The 20,910-nt window shown below is 40.7% G+C and overlaps 1 protein-coding gene across 6 annotated transcripts in view; it reads left to right on the forward strand.

Moving 5' to 3' along the window:
- The first annotated feature begins 13,104 nt into the window (after window positions 1-13,104).
- The window catches only part of znf827 (zinc finger protein 827), a 69,050-nt gene continuing 61,244 nt past the window's right edge, over window positions 13,105-20,910 (forward strand). For 4 of the 6 annotated variants that reach the window (XM_065956986.1, XM_065956996.1, XM_065957000.1 and 1 more), the window contains exon 1: window positions 13,116-13,520. In XM_065956986.1, coding sequence (XP_065813058.1) covers window positions 13,478-13,520 — 43 coding nt within the window. In that variant the 5' untranslated portion in view covers window positions 13,116-13,477. Of the gene's footprint in view, window positions 13,521-20,910 lie in introns of all 6 variants that reach the window. The other 2 variants (XM_065957001.1, XM_020628845.3) reach the window with 2 other exon arrangements.

The following is a 20,910-nucleotide window of genomic DNA, read 5'->3' on the forward strand; positions in this document are numbered from 1 at the left end:
ATTTAACAGCAATTTAAATCAGAGTCAAATATGTATTTAGGAAAATCCATTTAGTAATTAGTACATTGGAAGTCTGTGTTTATATTTTATTTGAATATTTCATAGATAGATATAGCCTATGGAAAGTAAATCTATCTATCTATGAAATAATCAAATATCCAAGTTTGAGATAATGGCCATTGTGAGATGTTTTTAATTTCCGATTATTTAAAGTCATTTTCAGAAAAGTATGTATTCTGTGGGCGTTTGTACCCAGCAAGTGTAACTGAAAAGAAGAAAGCTTGTGAAGAAAATTTCAGTGGAAAAAATGCTAAATTGAAAATTACATAGCCTAAAAATTGCTACCTAACAATATCTTGTTATAATTACATCATAAGAGCTAGATTTGAAATTCTGGTCCTTATGGTAAACATTTTTCCTATTATCAGAATCTGAATCTGAATTGGTTTTTATATAGGGCGTACTATTATGATTATTATTACAATTTTGTCTTAAAATAGTAATAAGAATAGATACTAGAAGCATTTTTCTGCAAGTATTTCCTGCAGGATGCTGAATGTCACAGATCTACATATACTGTTGGGAAAGTTATGTTTCTCTGTTCTAAAGTGTGTTTAACAGCAATACCTCCAGTGACCTGTGCAAACTTTAACAGTTTTGATGAAAATGGACATTCGGTCATCAGATGTACATTACTGGCTTGATGTTTGATTTGAACATGAAGGACAGAAATTTCCATATCTTAGTGAATACTGTAAGAGATGCAATGATTCGTCAATTTACTGATTAGTATATTATAAGAAACCAATTGTATTATTGATTAAACAATAATCAAATGAATAACCAAATTAGTCACTTGTCATGCAGTTCTAAATATTTGGTAAAATTAACCATGAGATGTCAGGATTTGAGTCCCTTCTCAATCCTATAATAAATTGTATTTCGTATCTTAGCTTCTGAGCTGTTTGTTAGTTAAAACAAGAAATACTTTCTTTGGGTGAATTCCAAAAAGCCTATTTCACTAAGTCTTACATTTTTGACAAAACAATTAAAGTACCCTTATTGGCCCTTTTAACCGGGGAAATAAAAAGATATAAATAAATGACATAATTTCCCACCACAAATTAAATATAAGAAACAAATAAATGACTGACGTTCAATTACCAGAGGCCATTGATTTCATATGTGTAGAATATTTTGCTCATTTTAGTTCTTTTAAATTAGATTGATCAGATACTGGTATAAATATATATGACAGTGGAGTCAAGAGCTATGAAACTGACAATCCACAATAACTAGAAATAAATATAGAATAGTTTGACACAGATCACTTAGGGGTAGTGACAAAAGGCCGCAGACTGTGCAACAACAAGTTATTGTGTGGGACTGATAACCAAATCATTTAGTTACAACTGTTTATTTGTTTATCACCTTGTAATATTCTTAAAGGAAAACCTCATTGTAATATATATAATATTTTTGCAAATATATTAAAGCTTTACAAAGGTTTGCATTTCTATGAGTGTAATTGAAATGAAGCTTCCAGAGGTGTCAGACCTTTTCATCATTATATTGTCTTTTGGCTGGGCGAGGTCGTAAAGGATAAGAGAAAGTCCACCATCTGATAAAACTCTGGTTGCTGGGTGCATGACCCAAACACTGCACAGCTTGGGAGGTACATGAAAAATGTTGTAGGGGGGAAATAGGGATGAAATGGAGAGGTGAGAGATAGAAGAGGAGAGAGGGAGGGAATATGTGCCAGTACGTGTTAACAGAGACAGAGAGGTTAAGAGAGAGAGAGAGAGAGAGAGAGAGAGAGAGAGAGAGAGAGAGACGCAAAGAGAGAGAGAGAGGGGGATTGTGAGGTGGAATCATAAAGTACTTCTTGTGTGTCTAGACAGGTTGCTTGTTAGCAGGGCATGGCTAGCCCTGTGGAGGCTAGAGGTTAATTTGGTATCTGCTGCTGTGTTAAACTAAGGTCAGTACTACAAGTCCTTAAGTCATAAACAAGAGTGGTTAAGAGCCATGTATACACCTAGGCACCAGTTAATGAATATTCAATGAAGATATTTTTTCCCCTCGTCCCCTGTTCCCTTCGTCGTTGCTTCCTTTTTGGAAAGAAAAAAACTCACAGTTTATTTCTGTTGCCTTCAAATATGACCTCTGTGCGCTTACATTTACTTGTCCTTTGTTATCACAATGCATGGCCTTAGTCGTAATAGAAAGTAGCGTTTTGCTATTTGAAATGTGGCACGCTCATTGTACAGACCTGTCCCTGAATGCACCAAATGTGACTACCCATAACTTCATTGCTTAACACAATAGGCGCAATAATGTAATCATAATGTGACCATTTTTAAAGGTCATAAATTCGTTTTTTAATAAATAATAAAGTTACAGCCAAGGCTACATCCTCAATGACATTTAATGTAGATGTTTAATTTTCAACTCAGACAATTAGTTTAAAGTGAGCAATGGTGAATAAATCAAGTATTCTGGGTCCCTGAGACAAAGGAGTTTTTGCTTGTAACCTGCAGACATTTCACCTGTGATAGCAAAAAAAAACAACCCAGCTAAATGGGGGTTAATGGGTCTTGAATTATTGTCAACAATATATTCCATTTGACTAGCATTACATGTGAACATCGGCCTCACATCCTGCAGCCTTTACATTATTAAAAATGAGGGTGTGTAGGAGTACACCTCTGAAATGCCAACCCTTTTTAGCATTAGATCACTCTTATAGCCGTGAAGGATGAGTGGGCTTTGTTTTCTAGTTCGTAGAATGTGATATATGGCAGTCAACAATTTACATTTAAAATGAAAAGCTGAGTTTCTAATGTCAGCATGAGATCAATATTTTGTGATATTGCAGATTTGTCCTGTCCAGCTGCTTCAGGTATTTTCTGTCGTGCATTAGTTGTTTGCTATGCAAATCATTATAGTCAGCTTTAGAGTTTCTCTGTTTTTTTGTTTTGTTTTTGTTTTGTTGTTGATGTTGTTTTTTGGAGGCGTTGCCGAATGTTCTTACTTTTACAAATCATAGGTAAATTCCTCTCAGGAGTTAGTAGGTACCAAAAACAAGAGCCAGTATTGGACTAATGATCATCAGGTGTGGAGTACCTGATGGATGTTTATGCAACTATTTGCCAATCAACAACATACAATTGCTTACTTCAAAGATGATGTCAGTCTAGTCCTTAAACAGGTTACAACTTCCCCCATGTGGCCAAAAACAATTGATGTAGTTGTATTGCTTCTGTTAGGAGCACTATAACACTGTAATAACCAAGATGTCTCTTTTTATTAGTAGACGTGTGAGAGGTAGTACTTTAAGGGAGAAGTAAAGGCAGCAGCAGTGGTGATATTAATAGTAGTGGTAGTATCATTGTTGGTGTGTGATGCTGTATCATCAGTAGTTGTTCTTAATGTAATGTTTTTAATTAATAAATGATATATAATAATGATCCTTATTAATCATTTATAACTTTATCTAAAGACCTGGTTCTTTTACAAATGCGTTGTATGAGTTTGAATTTGTTAAACTTGAAAAACCATCTAAGAACATGATGTCTTCAAAACAATGACTGACATTTCCTCCAAATTCCTTCAACCGTTCAGTGTATGAGTGGTCAGCCAGAAAGCACAACAGCAGTGCTGTCAATTGAGAGACAAATCCCCTCTCCATCTCCAGGCCCTTTAACCCCGAGGGGCGGGCCAGTGAAATAGAAAGATTATGGTGACGGGAGATGCTATTGTAGGTGGGAAATAGGGGACTGGACCAGCGGAGGCTTGAGGTGAGTAGGAATGAGGGAGGGGGGGGACTCTTGTGTCCTAAAGCAATATGCAGGAGAGTAGGGGTGGGGGTGGGCTGTTCAGGACGAGGAGAAAGTCTAGACTGCATTGACCCCTGTGAAGCCAGGTTTTCTCTTTGGGTCAAGCTTGATATGGAGAAGATAATGGAAAAGCTTGGGGGAGTTTTCAAATAAAAAACAGATTGGTAGACAGACTGTGCCTCTTCTTGCTTCTATGTAATCCCTAACTGTATGGAAGTAATAGCTTGGAAATGATGGGAAACCTTTCTTCTATCGAAAAGAGGCCTGAGCTACATGGCTTGATGCTTGGATCTGTTGCCTTTGTTGCGCTGGGGGTTGCTTTAAATGACTGATTCGTTCAAAATCTCTTGTGACGTCTTCCATGCCTCCAGAAATGCTCATTGTAACTGGTAATCAAACCTTCACATTCATCCAATATATAGATCCTATAAGAGCTTTGAATCCCTCACTAGTCTGTAACTGCACAATACATAATGGGAACTTATAAGCAGTTGAAAATGACCCACAAGGTGCAACAAGTCTCCCCGTTCTTTGGGTTTTGTCCCTTATCATTCCCATGGCAATGACATATCGCTCAATTTCCACTTAATGACTCAGTTGTGAGCACTTTCAGTTAACAGGGCTTGGGGGCCCACATGCTGAGAGAAGGGGGTGGCATAAGGCATTTGAGGTGGTATGTAATCACTCCCTGTAATTTGGAGGAAATCCACAGAGCTGCTCACAGTCAAGATGAAAGCCTTCTTCTTGTTCTGTCTACAGCAAGCTCCACTGGTCACAAAAGCCTAAAAAGAGAGTTTCAGAGAACCAATTCTCTCTGGTTGGCATCCCCATGGGTATAGTCCTGGGCCCGTCTCAAATCAGCTGCAGCCCTGGAGCCATGTTCTTTCCCCAAGGAGCGGCACAGCAGACAGACAGTCAGACTGCCCATCCTGTGCTATATGGCCCAGGCGCACCACACAACTCTCCTGAGATCCTCCTTAGGGAAAGGGAGCTCAGTGGAGCTTATGCTGAGGGCTCTGCTTGTATCTGACTGTCTGTCTGTCTATCTGTTTGACATCCTCCCATGTCACCTTATCCTCTCTCACTTCCCTCCAATATCTCAATCGGAGGCAGGGAGGGGAGGCATTTTAAAGCTTCACATCCATTGCCTTTTTGTAGCACGGAGAGGAGGAAAATAGAGCAATTTATAAACATTAAAATACACGTTTTTAACAATATGACAAGCTTTTGTGGATCACTTTGCCTAGAAGCATCCACTCGTGAAAATAATTGTGCCCACACTAACTGATAACTACACTTTGTTAAACCCAGCATGGCTTATTGTCTTGACTGTCAAAATGACTGTCAATTTCACAAGAAAAAATTGGCTCGAGCCATGAGCAGATCGCCCAGTTTGATCACTTTGTCACACAACACTATCCTAGCAAGTTGTCAGAGAGACACTGTAGTGGTTTGGCTTGATAGATGGTGAATGGTGCTTATACAAGGAGCCACTCCAGTGCGCCCATAAATATGCATCGTGACATTTGGAACAAAGCCGCTCGTCCTCTCTTTCCTGATGAGCTCTGCCTGCATACTATAACATATTGCCATACTGTCACACCTTGTGTTTCATAGCCAATCTCTCTGTTCATCAACTTGGCAGATAACCTCTAGATGCTGACAGATGATATGGGGGATGGCATTGGGCCTCTATTGTATGCAAAACCGGGGAGCGTATTTTCCAACAGCTCACACTACTAATTAATAATTAATCCTTATTATTTCATGATGCCTATTCTTGATGTATGGTTTAATGAATATTTTAAAAGAAGGCTATATAGACTATCTGCATGATCTTGTTGTGTAGACATTTGAAGACCGGACAAGACGAGTCAATCAAGCTTCCTTATACAGTAAATCAACAGGTCAGAGGTGAAGACATGTCCTCACATTTACAGTCCATAGGCTGCCAGAGTAAGTGCAAAAGAAAGCTTCCTGTTCTCACTGTAGCATTAAGAACATAACTGGCTTCACTCTCCAAACACCTCATTGCTTTAGAAAGGCATAAATATCCAAGACAGCCAGGAGCAGTTTCTTTCAAATCCCACACACACGCATATCTCTCTCTCTCGCTCGCTCTCTCTCTCTCTCTCCATGTCTCTCTCTTTCTTTCTCTCTCTCTGTCATTTGACCGGCAGTGCTTTCTGCCACTAAGGACCTGTGACTCAACAGCCAGAATACAGTACCGTTCTCTTGCCTACCCTCGTGAATATTCATAGAAATGAGAAGCTCAGACCCATCCATCTTGTGTTCATCCACGTTTATATGAAATAAGGAAGTGTGTGTGATATCTAAACGGGTGCTGTGGGAGAAGGGGGCGTGCGGGGGGGCTGTTTTACACTAATTTCTTTATCCCTTTCACAGGAGTGCCATGTTACAAGAGAATTCCTGAGGCGAGCCAATGGCCCGATAAATCTGCCGAAGCCTCTCTCTCAATTTGTCTCCGTGGAATGTCAGCTGGCAAGCGCCCAGACACTGAGAACCTCTTTTCACAATGCGCCAATCTAACAGACGAGAGCCCATGTTGGAGCTACAGTACAGTACAAGGACTGGCATGGACAAATTGCCACGTGCCTTATCTAGGTCTCTTTATGTCTAACTGTCTGAGGTCTTGCTCCTCGCACGGCTTCCGAAGACCAACTTCCTCCCAGTCCTGGTGCTTAACCTTACTGGCTGAGTGGGTGACATTGACAAAATGCAGGTGTCGTGGAAGAGGAACCTGTGATATGACACAGATGCTGTGTCAAGCCGTCTTGCTCCACATGACCCGCGGTGTGAACAGAAATTGTCCTGTTTGGTGTCGTTCATCACTGTGTGGCGCAGTCTCCCACATAGCTTGGTCCAGGTGGTGGAATGGCAGAGTGGGAGAACAGACCATGTTTGTGTGAAGATGCAACAACTATCTCTCTCTTTTTCTCCCTCCCTCCCCCCTCCCTTCCTCTTTCTCTCCCCCTCCCTCTCCTCTTTAAACAGACTGCTGTAGCTCTCTTTGTACTCTATTTAAAGGTGGTAGGTTAGAAAACAACAAGATGCCTTCCCACCTGTACCCCTAAATTAGTCATAAGTCATGAATGAATTCATCCATTTACATCATGAACTATCTGTAGAAAAAAATACACATTTAAACCTACAGCTGAATATCAGTATCGTTCTCTGAAATGAAGTTATATGTAAAGATTCTATTCCTTTTATTTGTTTTAACACATTTTCTTAGAGACTTGTAGGTCAGCAATAAATCTAAATATATCTAATACAAAATGTGAATTATATACTATATGTTTTTAGTACATTTGTACAAAATACAAACATAGATTTCTACAGATGGGTATAAGGTAAGCGTTGCTTTTCTTTTAAGATGTTGAGATTTTCATCAAATGTGAAAAAATGTTGCTGAAATAAACTTTTATTTCTCGGTTTTGTTCCTTGAACATTAGTTTTAGTGCATTTGCTTCCGACTCATTGCAGCGTTTTAAAATTGAAACTTTTATTATACAAATAATAATTTAATTAAGGTAATATATATAAGGTACACTTCATTAAAAGACCATCATTGTTGAACCAAATGGAAGTATTCTTATCATAATAAAAAATATGTATTTCATAAAACATAAAATTAAGCCAGACCAAAAATAAAAAAAAGAAGAATACAGCATACATACTACAGCCCCCGAAATTACAACACAGCCAACCACACAAGCGTATTTAAGAGGCTCATGTTACTGCATGACAGTTGGCATGACTGTAAAAAAAAAGCTTGTGCCAAGAGGAGCTGCCAATGCTCAGCATGGCCGGTTTTAATATTTTAATGTGTTTCATTACAACAGTATGGGCCAGATAGCCTTTCTGACGTCCAGACAATTGTCTGCAAATGAACAAGATTACATGACAAGCCCTGAATGACAGAGCTACCCACTGCTGCACACCCCAGCCACTTATCTGATGGTAGCCTAGCAACAGATCCCTGACCTGGCTTTGACCTCCACCCGATAAGGTCAATACCTGAAGGCTCTCCCATTGGATGGCTTGCAGAGGGAGAGGTGGAGCTTGGGGATGAAGGGAGACAAAGGACTCACAGAGCAAGGGCAGCCTTCTCTGCATAGAGTTCCCTGCTCCCTGCTGACAACAAAATGTTTGCACAAAAGCGTGCCAGACCTCTTTGCTTGTTTTTTTTTTTAATACCTGGATGTGTGAGTGTGTGTGTTTGTGTGTGCAGGCATGAGGCAAGCCAATTATAAAAGAAGGCACTTGCTGGTTTTATCCCGTAGCAAATTCCGCCTTTTTTTTTTTACACAGGGTCAAAGATGCTGCCTCCCAAAACACAGCATCAATAAAGAAAAAACAGCAGTTGTAAGCGTTCATAATGGAAACTATTGTGACGACAAACATTAATAAGGAGGTGCTGAATGTGAAATTAATCGACTAGAGCAGCCCACCCTGATAGACATCCCCTCTTCTCTGTCAAATCGTGTGCACACACATACAAAATCTCACTCGGTTTTTACAGCAGTGATATGGAAGTTAATCCAAATTGTGATCGTGGCAATATCCTATTAGCGCATGGCAATAAAATCAAGCTGAGACTGCCGACACATTACAGATATCAGAACATATTCAGCACGCTCCATTACAATATGAAGTGACATTAATCAGAAGGGGGTCCTCTTACACACACATAGGGGCATAAAACAAACATGCAAATCATGCACACAGGCGTGCACGAGCCTAAAGTGTGGCTCAAAAAAAGGACACACATTTGAATTTTGAAGTGCTCTTTCATCTGATGTTATTTTAAATGGTGAAAAGGAGTTATCACTGGCCTTTTGTGAGATAAATTCAGACATATTGTACAGAAAAAGATAGTCAAGCAGCCAAGGGCAGAGAGGTGGACAAATGAATGGCTGTTCGTAGCACTTTTTGTAATTATTTTTGCTCACCCAGTCTCCGGAATAAAAAGTGATTTAGGGGCAGGTGTCAAACATTGTTACTGTCCTTTTTGCTTTATGACTCTCTGTGAAAAATGAGCAACGATACAGAATGGAAGAGCTTGAAAAGATTAGAAGCCACATTATTTTATACTCGAGTGAGTTTGCCACAAATCAGCTAACTTATTCCATTAGACATATTTTAGTTTCACTGGGTGCATGATATACTGAACATCCCTCTTTCTTTCTGATTGTTGGCACTGTAGGGTCGATCATATAGCCTGTCAAGTTTGGCACCGTTAAAACTACTCCTGTCCCTGAGTTGAAGGACCTTCACTTCCCTCCAGGGCCCTTTCACAAGACCTCTGCCCCAGTTCACCCAGGGCAACCTAGGCTCCTCCTCTAAGTGCGTGTGTTTGTGTGTGTGTGTGTGTGTGTGTGTGTGTGTGTGTGTGTGTGTGTGTGTGTGTGTGTGTGTGTGTGTGTGTGTGTGTGTGTGTGCGTGTGTGTGTGTATGTTTGCACTGCCTCCTTACTGAAGGGAAACTGTTGAAGGTCAAAGGGTAGGAAGTTGGCCACCTGCCTCTGTCACACTATAAAAGTAGTAGAGCAAAGAGAGGAAGTGGTAGCAGGCGAAAAAGACATAACTGAGGACAGAAAGTGTGAGTAAATAAAGTATGTGAGCTTGCTTTTCTCTGACTTTTAAATTTGCAAAAGGATTAGAGGGGTTGTGGAATAAAAACCATGAAACACAAATGTTTAAGTCTGGACTCTCTGGTGTGCTTTTTTTTAATTTCACTTAACAGTTTTATGACATTTGTGAAAATATAGCTTATCTGCATATTATATACCTCAACACAGGAATTGACCACTATAGGCTTTTGAGTTTTCTAAGACTACCGCTGAATACCTAGAAACAGGGACCTCTCCGTTGGTATTTGCTAGAGGCGACAACCCTCCTCGCTCCCTGCATAAATGTGCCAACCGAGGACGAGAGCATAGAAGGCCAGAGGGCAAAGAAGGAGTGAACCACCTGCTTCTGTCACACTGTCAGGATGAAGGCAGACGAGTGCAAATAGGGTGAAGTGTATGGGTGTGTTTGTGTGTGTGTGTGTGTGTGTGTGTGTGTGTGTGTGTGTGTGTGTGTGTAGGGGCTGGGTTGGGGATATTGTGTAGGAGGGGGGACAGGTGGCGCGCCGGACAGTGCTGGCACAAGCCACCCCAGGATTTATCACTCAGCGACAGTCACGGCTGGGCAGGGGACAGATGTTTCTGTTTACCCCAGGGCAACATCTGACTGGCCAAGCCTAACGTTAGCCCAACCAGCCTCGCCCACACAGGACAACCCCTGAGAGGACAGAAAAGGAGAGAAGGAGACAGAAAGAAAGGGAAGAGGATGTTCAATTTTCACCCCTAAGGCATATAAGCAAGTTAGCTCCAGTCTGCTCCATCCTCCACTGCAGCACCTGAAACTCATTTAGCCTCCACTAACTGTTGTTCCACTACAGGGAACCGTTTTAATAAGTAGTAATAATGCCGACTGACAATATGAGCTGTTTTCAAAGCAGGGAACCCGCATCAGTTATTGGGGAGAGAGACAAAACAATTGTAATTGACCTCCAGCATTATTCACATCTTTGCTTCACAGCAGTCACAAATGCGCCACTCTTATTGTGTCAGTATTTACAGACTATTCAGTGAGAACCTGATTGCATTGGTGTGTGTTCACAGTTTATAGTGTGTGCTCCAGCTGGGAAATCTGAGAACTGTTGCCGTTAATATAACCAGAGCAATGAGGAATGACCTTTAGGTTCAACCCTTAGTGAGGTCATGTCAGTGTTGCCATGGATACTATCAGCAGACTGTCCTGTTGCCAGCATTACCTCAGCTGCGTGGCATTGTCGGGGTCAGAGAACAGGCTGTGACCTCTCTATGGTGAATAACCACTCAACTGGGAAGAAAAACACCACCAAGATAAACATTATCAAGCTTTCTGTGAATGGAAATATTTAGTGATGGCACTGGATGAAGAAGATTTAACTTTCTAAACTGATTTATGTGTGTAATAAGACAGCCTGGTGAATTGGGTTTTTATATTACATGGAGCTTGCAATCATCTATCACTAATGTGGTGTAATAAACAAAGAATGGGTACACAGAGCAAGATCTAACACTGACTGAGCTTAACATATGCTAACGCAAGAATTAAGAATGACTCAGATATCTAGGAACCCAAATAACAAAGATATTTATTTGCAATTTTATTACATTCACAAACCAAATCTGCCCCATAGCAACAATTGTGTGTAATAATGAAAAAATATTTGCACTGTGTGTTATTTATATTCATAGTAACTGATCTTAACCAGACAATGTAAATGTATGGTCTTAAAGTAGCTTTTTCCATTTTCAGAGCTTATAGCTTTTCTGGAATATGATTGCATAAATATATAAGTTGAAATATTCATCGAAAAATTCTCAGTAAAAGTTGAAAATTTACCAGAAGAGCTATAGTAGTTTTCTGAGTGCTTACAATATTTTTTCCCTGAGGTAGTTTTAGACATCATGTAGAGGTCTTGGCATTTGCATATTTTGTGCTAAATGTACAACAAGTGCAGAAACACAGACACACACACAAAACAAGCTCTAACCTTTTACATTCAGCAGCAAACCTGTCAACAAACTGTCCATCTGCAGGTGCAGGTAAGAAAAAAACATTCACACCTTTATTGAAACTGTCCTATTGTGCCTAACTATTGTAATATTCAGTATCACAGCCCATCACTATCCTCTTTACGAATTAAAAAACTAATGGGATGTCTTCATCATTTCATACAGGAGATGCAATAACATAAAATGATTTTCTATTTGTGGAACATGTTTGTCCACTCTCTTCCTGATAGGCCCCATTTAATCATGTTGTTCTGTTTCCTAATTAGCAGAAATGCAAAGTGTCTTTGTCACCTGTGGACAGCCAAGAGGGCTAATTTGGGCTTTTCACTAATTGCCACGGTAACGAGCCTCCTGCGCCTCCGCTGGGGGTGGGTGGAAGGCATGGCAGGACTGGAGGATAGAAGGATGGAGGGATGAAGACACAGATCTCCTCACACGCGGCCGAGGTGTGAAAGAACGCGGCAGGCCAACAGAACGCAGCCTGGAGGAGTCCAACAGCAGGGAGTGGGGGACAGCCTGCGCTGTGAAAAAGCCCCAACACCCAGCTGAGAGGGAGGAGGATTCAGCTCTGGCCAGTTTTGCTCTCTCAACTTTGATGAGGAGATGACTACATTGAGTTGGATAGTTGTTGGACGTTTTTCTGACATTGACACCTGTTAAAGCCCCCACCTGATGTAATGCTGGTTTTCACACAATGTAGGCTACCATTTTCTACTGGTCTTTAAATAGACAAATTCTAGGTTTAACTCAGCAGGCACTTTTTAAATTAGCAGCCTGACATGTATGAAGACTGTGTGTGGGAAATGGTAGTAGGAGGAAGTGATAACAGAAATAAACCAAATTAAAAACTGTTCATTTATTCAAAAATAGGAACAGTACACATTAATGAACATAAACATGTAAATATGCCATATTGTATCAAAAGGCTAAATTCCATTTTCTAAATGCAACTTCTATGAAGTTTATATAATATGGGGAGTTGTAGAAACATTTCATTAAAAAAATGTAAGAAAAATCTTTGTCTTCCTTTGTGACCATATCTAAGGATTATATCATACTTGCATAATTAGGAGCATAAAAATAAAAGCCTAATAATTATTAGGGGAAAAAACAGTATAGATTTAATATACAGCCTATTTAGCCTTCTTTTTTTTTTTCTTTTTACAAATTCTGTGACAAAAAACTCCAGAAAATGTTATACAGCCTATTGATATTAATTTTCCTTTCTTTTCATGGAAAATTTGAACTTATTCTTCAATTAGCCAACAATAAAGATTTTGTTGCATCGTAAAATTGTGAGTCGTGTAAAAAATTAACTTAAGTGTTCCAAGTTGTCCTGTATTTATCTATTTCATAGCAATTAACATGTCCATTCATGTTCGCATCATTCGTATTATCATCACTCAGGCTCTGAAAATGTCATTTATCTACAAATTAAAATTAATCATTTTACGGCTGTCTCACTTCATCAAAAATGTGTCTCTGCTGAAATATAAACCTTCTTCTTTTATAAATACATTATTCTGTCTGGCTGTACACCCTTAAAGCTCGGGGGCACCTTGTCCGTACGCTGCTCTCGGGGACGAGCTCCTCGAATGTGTGCGTGCTCGTGAGAGAGAGCGCGTTTGAGTGTGCGTGTGTGTGTGTGTGAGTGTGTGAATGTGTGTGTGTGTGTGAGTGTGTGTGAGAGAGAGCGTGCGTGCGTGAGCGTGCGTGTGGCTGCTCTGCTGTTGCTGCCCTTTGATCCCTGCATTAGTGTTAGTTAGGGGCTCGGAGACACACTTGCACCGAGAGCAGCCATAGTCAAGACACGGCAACAACAACAGCGGCACCTCCTCCGCCTGTGTTCCCATTTCCCCCCCTCCAACAATACACTTTAAACCGAGCGGAGCCAGGTGCACGACCAAGTCCCTGCCATCACTGGGCGCCTCCAGTCTCAATGGGAAAAACCTTTTTTCTTCTTATCCCTAAACAAGGACGAGAATGTGATTAAAAACGGGGGAAAATGCCAAGGAGGAAGCAGGAGCAACCCAAGCGCCTGCCTTCACGTAAGTCGCTCTCTCGATATGTTGAATTTTTTTACTGACGGCTCCGTTGTGTGTTTTTGCGCAGTAGTTTAGGGTTAAAGAGGTGAAACAGACAAAAGACTCGGCGTAGGTTATTTCTCCCTTTTTTTTTTTTTTTTTTTTTAGGTCCGAGCGAGGCAGCCATGTTGTTGGCGATGGGTAACGTTAGCCCGGGCAGTGAGTGGATAAACGATACGTGGCTTTAATAAAGAGTATAATCGATAAAGAGGTCCGATTCCGTTAAAGGTTGCGGTCAGTTATATGTGTCGGTTGTGTGTGTGTGTGTGTGTATGTATGAGAGAGAGAGAGGAAGAACGACCGAGCGTTTTTTTTTTTCCGTAAACCTGCTCGCCTCTCTCTCTGCTCGGTCGCTTTTCGGGGTAGAAAGGGGAGGATCTGGGAGTCTGGCCGCAATAAAATGAAGGGTCAGTCGGATCAGACAAGCCAGAGTCTGGCTCCCCCCTCGTACCCTGGTGTTCCTACTTAGCAACAGCGCTATCTAGCAATGCTCGGTTAAACTTAATTTCCCCGGCTTTAAAGGTCTCAACTTTCAAGCCTCACACTTTGACTTCCACATCGCGGAACTGGATCTGTCCGCGCTTGTTTGTCGTCGACTTTTTTTTTTTAAAAGTGTGGGGTTTTTTTCCAACCCTCAAAGCTCAATGTAATTTTTTCTTCTTCTACCCCTCCCAGTCTGCATGCAAGGCTGTGTCAGAGCCATGATCGGTCACCTGAAGTTCAGGGTTTTTCCCCCCCCCCTCTCTCTCTCTCTGTCTCTCTCTCTTCCCTTTGCAGCCATTCATTGCAGACAGACTACGATCAATAACGCGGATAGAAAAGAGAAACGATAGTTATGGCTCCTTTTGCTTTAAAAAAAAAACAAAACAACAACATTGTGCTACACCAGAAACCCTTTGAAATAAACGTGTAGTGCATCGTAGGCAAGAGGCTGGTTTACCTTTGTACATTTGACCCACCGTGTCTTGGATGTTCGTATTGTGCCTTTTATCAGTCCAGATAATGAAAAGCTGCGATAACACACCCCGTCCACTAGAGGATTGCTTTTAGATGGTAGTGGGCAGTGACAATAATTATTAAAGGAATGATCTTAAAGTGAACATTTTCCTGCTCTTGATTGTTTCTGCTTGATTCCTTTCGTAAGCAAACAGCTCAATTAGTCATATTGATATGCAAATGTGATGCCTATTAGAGTGATTCATCTTTCTTTTTTTTTTGTCAACCACAGACTTGATACATTTATCTTATGGCACTATATTCTTCATTTCTTAAATGTTAGACCATGCCAGCTGTTCAGCAGAGCCAGACATGCTTTAAAAAGGGCGCTCGATGATTTCTCTTGTGCTCACTTTACTGACACATAGTTTTCATTTCAGATGGTTTAAAAAAGAACAAGTTCATGCACCTGTCACACTTTCAGATGCTTTAAATCAAGTGTAGCACACAATGTAATTCCCGCCTCACACAATACACACAAATGGTGCTTTTTAGTTGTAATGTTTGCCGATTTACCGCTTGTTTTTTTTTTTTGTTTTGTTTTGTTTTTACCCAGTACTGAACTTGGGAAAATGCAGAGGTTGACAGGGAGGATTAGAGGTAGAAACTGGGTGACAGTGGTGAAGCTCTTGTGTCTTTTTGTGTGTGTGTGTGTGTGTGTGTGACGGAAAGACAGTCAGGGAGGTGTTTGGACGGTGAGCCGTTCCTGATATGCTGCATAAGGAGTATGTATGCCACATGGTCAGAGTGCACAGAACAGGGTCATGATATACAGTCACACAGAACCCATTGCAGACTTTTTCCTTAACACTCTGCTTGCCGAGTCTGTTTAAGGACACGCGTGATGACCAAAATCTGTCTTTTTATTCAATATTTAGTGTATAGAGAAGTCAAAACAATAGATTGTTATTCTGACACAGGTTGAATTAGAAAGTAGATTATTATTATTTTTTAAACCTGTGAAGTCTTGGGAAGAAAAGAAGAGTCTGGTGGTATCGGATGTTTTGGCATGTCCCCCTGTTAACAGAGACACAAGTTCTGTGATATGCATCTATCGTCAAATGATGCCTAATTTAGATCAATTTCTTAATTTTGTGTTGCAGCGATAAAACCATAAGAGAGCTGAAATGCCTAGTTGTCAACTTTAACATTAATTGTCGTTAATCTGTGCGTAATATATTTTTAAGAACAAAAGGTTAACATTCTCTCTACTTTTTACATATATACTGTTCTACAACAGCATATATCTGTATGTCCTTTGGTTATACCTCAACACAACATTTGAAGATGTTATATCAGGCTTTAAGGGAAAACTGTCAACATTTTCTGACTTGATAAAGACCAAAGTAGTTATGGATTATTAATAGAATAACTGCCTATTCAACAATGAAAATGAGCTTTTGTAGCTGCCCTTAAATTGATAATCATTTGAAAAATAACCTGTCCTCCTGTGTAGGCACTGTACTGTAGCACTGCTGTGCCTTAGCTGCTGGGGTTTAAATAAAAGCCTATCTGATTTTAGGAGTTGTTTCCCTCCTCAGTCAACAAACTGTCACAGAAAAGTATGAATTTGTCAGAAGCTTTTTGCGCTTTGTTTTGGATCTTCCCACTCTAGAATGGAAGTGTCACCTCATGCCATTCGCTGTCAGTCTGTGTGTTTTCATTATTCAGCCAACAACACCCTGGTGGTGTGCCAGCCAACAAGCACAATATCGAGCTTCAAATCTCTTCATCTGTGGTGAAAAAGGGCAAGCTAATACACTGGCTTTAATGCTGTAGGTGCTTTATCTTAGCACAGACCCAGATATATGGGCTGTGTGGCTTGGTGTGCACTGTCCTATTGTCTGTGGCACAGCTTGCCAGAGGAGGCTATTCTTTAAGTGTGTGTGTGTGTGTGTTGGCATGCACATGTGAAAGTGATCACAAAACCTTTGTGTGCTTGTGTGTGTGCGTGTCTATGGGTACATAAGCCGGCCATGGAGGTCACAGTACAGTATGGCGCCTTCACTCTGACAAGTAAACATGACCTTTGGTGCCACAATGAAAACTGACTTTCTTCATGACCTTGCATGGTGTTATTGTTAGTGTAATTTTGCACCCTTAATACCCACACATAAAAGTTGAAGTTAGCAAGAACGGGCCTACATTTGATGACTTTTTGGTTTCAAAATTGGCATATTGTGGTTGTCAAAATAAACCGAAATGGTTAGTTTTTTTTCTACCAAATTGTACAAGTTATAGACAATGTTTTTACCATATTGAAAATCCCCTCAATATTTCTCTACCAGCTCCACCCAGAGCCGTAAAGGACAAGTGGGTTAGTATGTTAGAAATATATTTTGAGTGAATAGCCTTATTATAAAGAGCACAACCCAAATTGTATTTGGAAGAACATTTCTATTGTACTCCCCTTTCCCTCGATTATCTGCATTTAAAACACAGACATTTGTAACACTTCCAGACTGCTCCTCTTCATCAGCCAATAGCTGACTGACTGGGTGGCTCTCTCTACCTTACTGTAATGGCGGGTCACTGGCTTCCTTCCACTTGCTATGATTATAATGACCTTGGTGGGGCTGGGGCCTGAAAACATTGGTTTAAGGGGAAAGGAAAATGAGAGGAGGTTTCCATTTCGCTCTCTTGGCATAAAATTTGTGGGGAATTTCTGCCAAGACCCCCTCACCCTCACCACCATCGCCGCCACGTCCCCCCCAACCCCTCACGTTGATGGGGCTTGGGTGCTCTGGTGGTGTCAGACGAGTGGAGCTCAAGCGAATAATGATACACAGGCTTTAACTTAGAAATGAATTAAAGGGCAGGGGGAAAGGTTCTGAATGCCTCGCTTGCTATACACTGTCATAGAGGAAAAAAAGATGGCTGCGTTAAGTCAAGACCCGCATTCAAGGCCTAACAGGACTCTTGGTTTCTCAAGGTGATGCCTCAGGTCTCTGATTTTTTTTTCATTATTTATTTTTATGCTGTCCAAGTTGTGCCCCCCCCCAATCAGGATTTCAGTTCACTAACCTGTCTGTCAGAAAGTAACTTCACTATTCCTATAGCTAGCACCGAGAAGATGGTGTAGGAAATACCCTTACTACTCAGTCTTTTTGTCTGTTACGACAGTCACTGTGTAACATTTGGCATTCACAGAACCATGAATTTGTGCCTTGAATTGACCGGCAGACTTGAAGACAGACTACACGGTGGTACCTGACCAATAATCAAGACCGACATGATGACGTTGGAAGGAAGAGGGCCTGGGCTAGACAACACCTTGAAAACAGAGTGTAAACGGAAAAAAGTTGTCTCATTAGTTCCATCTTGCAGCACCGACTTCATCATGCTTCTTTCGCTTCGCCATTTTTTTTTTTTTTTTGTGTACGTTTGCGCGTTCAGAGCTCTCTGTTCTTATTGGTCAATGTCACTGAATGAAGGAACAAAAAAACAAAACATAACATGCTTGACTTTCTTTTGGGAGGTTGTGAAGCATCCAGATGTGGCCTCGATTGTCGTTCACTATGACTGACTACACGTGATGAAATAACTGATTGTCCGACTTCTGACAAACACCTTCCAAAGTTCTCATGTTCTTCAGAGGCACCCTTTAAATTTGTCATTGACCTCTGCCCCAACTTTCATAATTAACAGTTAAAATATGATGACAGATTTTTCTAAGTTGCTGCTTTAGTAAAGTTAGCGTCCTGCATGTGTTGTATCTGGCAACCGTGCTGCTTAATGGTGATGTTTTGTTTGTGGTGTTGGGGGCAGTATTCTAAATTGTTTTAGACACAAGTAGTCTGTGTCATGGCAGAAAGTGGCATGTTTGTTTGATGGTGTTCTTACTTTTACCTGTTAGCCAGGCTATGTTATTCAAAGTGGCCCAGCCAATCTATCAAATATGAACAGAATTACAGAAATCAATGGAAACCCAGAGCTGGCAGAGCACTGCATGTTATTTGGACATCCTGTGTAGATAAGTGACTTTCTAATACATTTCAGAATTGTCGTATAAATGTTTTGTATCTCTGTGGATCTGTTTTTTTTAACCCAAGTTGATTTAGGATCTGTCTGCAAAGAGCAATGACAAAAATTAGCTGTCTTGTTTGTGGTGGCACAACCCCAAGTCTAATTTATTTTGGAAGTTTTAAAAAAAGCAACTGAGGTGAAAGTTCCTATCTATGTGTTGTTCAGGCTGCCTGCTGCTGCACATTTAGGCTTGGACATAATGATCACAACAAAAGTGTTGGAGTTTCAGTATCCGTGTCATACAAATTCACTCACTCAAACATCCTATGAAAATGTTCTCTCACAAATGCTTTGCATCGTAATAAGCAATATAGAAATGGCATTTAAAGTACGTATTGACCCATTAGCAAATGTAACAGATTTTAACTTAATGTTGATTATTTAATCCACGCATCCATTATCTGTATGATCTCTTGATTGAGGTCACTGGAAGAAAACCTGATATTTTAGTAGTTTAGCAGTGAGGTGAAGATCTGATGAAGTGTTAAGAATGCATGTAAAACGGCTTGTGACTGGTCAGTGTTTCCCCTACCATTATAAGTAACGCTTGAACACCAAGATTCCTTCAAGTGCATGTGTCTCCCCCCCCCCCCCCCCCCCCCCCCCAAAAGCCGTAAACCTAGGGGAAACACTGCTGGTCAATACAAAGTAGCTCAAGGTAAGGTGCCAAAGAAGAGAACCCTGCTTTGACCATGTTAAGTATATACATTTGATAATTCAAAGTTACCCTACAGTGTTTCTGACTGACTCCTGTTTTGCTTTTTTTTTTCACAATCTTACGAGCGGTATGGAATCGTAATTCTTTGTCAATACCTTCTGAAATGAGTTTCAGGGCATCAGTTATCAAAGACTGTCAAACAAAAGTTACAACTGAATGCACGATCACATTTTTGATGCAGTTGTCTTGTTCTGTTATCAACTTTGACCGATTCAAAACAATATTTTCATTGTGTTGTTGTTTGTTTGAGGCCAGGCTGTAAAGTACTTCCGTCATGAAAAAACAATTTTGATTATTAAGAAATTAAAGTCATATCATTTGTTCTTTTATTCTTCAAAAAACTTAAACAAAGTCTTGATTTTGGGGATTTATTAGTTATTGTACCCTACACCAAAATGAACTTTAAATGATGACATAAAAAGTTAAATGAGATTTTCCTTCTATTAAATAGTTGATTCTCATAGAAAATGTCATCTTGTTAGCAGCTCATCGTAAATTACTGAGTGTCAATATCTCAGGTTGACATTCTCTGTGGAAAAAAAAAAAAAAGAAGTATTTTCTTCTTCAGAAGTACAGAGATTCCATGGCAGCACCTAATCAGGTGTCAATATCTGTCCTACAGTACAGTACCTTCCTGTCTGCCTGGTCTCAGTCAGACCCCCTCTGTTTGGAATGAAAGTGCCTCAGCCTTGGTAACGATTTTTCCCGTGTTGACAAGTCACAACATGGAGATCTACAGCTCGGAGAGCAGCCCTTTGGCTACGCACAGCCCTGCTTGCACTGAGTAATAGCAATCTCACAGGAGTAGCAGGCTTTCAGCTGGCAGCAGTTCATACAGAACAGCTCGCCGGTGCAGCTGGGAAAGACAGAGCGGAGAGGGAGTAAGGAGTTGCTGGTGGTGTTGGTGCTAGCAGTGGAGATGGAGGGAGGAGGGAGGAAGTGCAGAGAGGAAGAGCTGTTAAGAGCTTTGGGCGGTTTCTCTGTTGTTGTACCACACAAGTGCATCCAGGCCCTGCAGGACAAGCCTTTAACAGGCATGAGGGATGGAGAGCATGAGAGGAGAGAAGGAGGAGGAGGCGGCGGCAGTGGAGGAGGAGGTGGTGGTCTGGGGAGCTGAAGCCGGCCAGTCGTGCCAGACGCCTGCTCTAAACAGGGATGTGATTTATTGTTAGACTCGCGTTTCACTCCTAGAAAGGCACTAAAATTACATTGTACAGATAAAAGAACTTCCTGTATTGTCTTAAAAGCCTGGAGGCTGTGAAGATATTTTGGATCATCTGGTAACCATACATGAAATTTGGAAGTTTTGGGCAAAAGTTGGCATGTGATTTTAGCTTTTTGCTTTTGAATGTGCTGTTATTGTTTAGCATACTATATACCAACTGTCCATAAAGCTGCATTTTTAGAAACAGATTAATTCAGTATAGACAGTTACTGAATATATATCTTGCTAGCGGGCTCAAAATGACTTTTGGGCACCATGTTGATCTTTGTCCCCCTTGCTGAATGCACTCTGCACAGCGCAGTGCAGTGAGATGACCTCACTTCCTGTGTGGGTAGAGGAGGGCAGAAGGCCTCTTACACACACATGCTAAAAGATACTCTCTCTCTCTT

The sequence above is a fragment of the Labrus bergylta genome, chromosome 1 (genome assembly GCF_963930695.1).
Source record: "Labrus bergylta chromosome 1, fLabBer1.1, whole genome shotgun sequence".
Taxonomy (NCBI): domain Eukaryota; kingdom Metazoa; phylum Chordata; class Actinopteri; order Labriformes; family Labridae; genus Labrus; species Labrus bergylta.